Below are 1,066 nucleotides of genomic sequence, written 5' to 3' on the forward strand. Positions count from 1 at the left end.
CGCCTCTGTCCCGCGGCCGAGCTCGGGGGGTGGCGGCGGCTCCGAGCGCAGCGGTTCCGCGCGGTTCCCAAGCGGGCGGCGGAGCCGGGGGAGGCGGCGGAGGAGCGGGGGGTGCGCGGAGCCCCGACCGCCGCCCGCTCAGCACTTTGAGCTCCACGCGGAAACTTTTGCAGCCGTGTTTGCGTCTCAGCCGCCGCAGCCCCCCGAGCTCGGCGGCGGGACAGAGGCGAGGCCAGGGCTCGCCCTCGGCCAGCGGCGTGCTCCGCATGGCGCGGGGCAATGCGCGGTTGCGCTCAGCGCCCGCCCCGCCGCTCCGCTCCCGGTGCTGCCGCCGCCGCCGCCGCCGCCCCGCTCCTCCCGCCGCCGCCGCCGCCCATCTGCGCCCGATCGGCCGCGTCGGGCAGCGGAGCCCCGGCTCGCTCCGTGCGTCCGTCCGTGCGTCCGTCCGTCCGTGCGCGGCTCCTGCAGCCCGCCTCTCCCCGCCGGCAGCCGGCCCGCCGCGCAGATGAGCGGCTTTAAAGAAACAGGAAGGCTGGCTTTTTTTTTTTTTTTTTTTCTTCCCAAAACAGCTGTGCTGCCAATCTCCTTTGTTCATCCCCCCCCTCCCCTTCCCTTCCCTCCCACCCCACTCCCACTTTCTTCTTTAATCTCACTCTTCCATGCGATGGAAGAGAAATCCTGCCCCCCGGAGACTTGCGGTGACCCACCGTGTGCGCTTGTTTTTTCATTTTCCCCCTCATCCCACTCCCTCGCTAGTGAAATTCGGGATTCACTTTGGTTTCCAACAACCACTTCTCTTATCACTCATTTCCCACATCGAAATCCTGATCTGTGAGCTGGGGCTGCCTGACCTTTAACCCTGTCCAGGAGGTTGGAAGCAATGATCTTTAAGGTCTCTTCCACCCTAAGCCATTCTATGATTTGTTGACTTCATGCAGCACTCCTAATGGTGCCCTGAGCCCCCTGGCAGGATGGAAAGCAAGAGAAGCCCTGACACCCACCCTCTGTCTGTGTTGTTGCCACTTTTCCTGTTGTTACTCCTCAAAATCCACTCCTCTGTTACCAC

The 1,066-nt window shown here is 64.1% G+C and overlaps 1 protein-coding gene across 1 annotated transcript in view; it reads right to left on the reverse strand.

Annotated features, from left to right (window-relative positions):
• ATOH8 (atonal bHLH transcription factor 8) overlaps window positions 1-268 on the reverse strand; it is a 19,617-nt gene extending 19,349 nt beyond the window's left edge. The window contains exon 1 of the mRNA XM_042811743.1: window positions 4-268. Coding sequence (XP_042667677.1) covers window positions 4-268 — 265 coding nt within the window. The remainder of the gene's footprint in view (window positions 1-3) is intronic.
• Window positions 269-1,066: the final 798 nt, after the last annotated feature.

This window comes from Centrocercus urophasianus, unplaced genomic scaffold (assembly GCF_019232065.1).
Source record: "Centrocercus urophasianus isolate 14NV4802_14NV808 unplaced genomic scaffold, USGS_Curo_1.0 seq_13, whole genome shotgun sequence".
In the NCBI taxonomy this organism is placed as follows: Eukaryota; Metazoa; Chordata; class Aves; order Galliformes; family Phasianidae; genus Centrocercus; species Centrocercus urophasianus.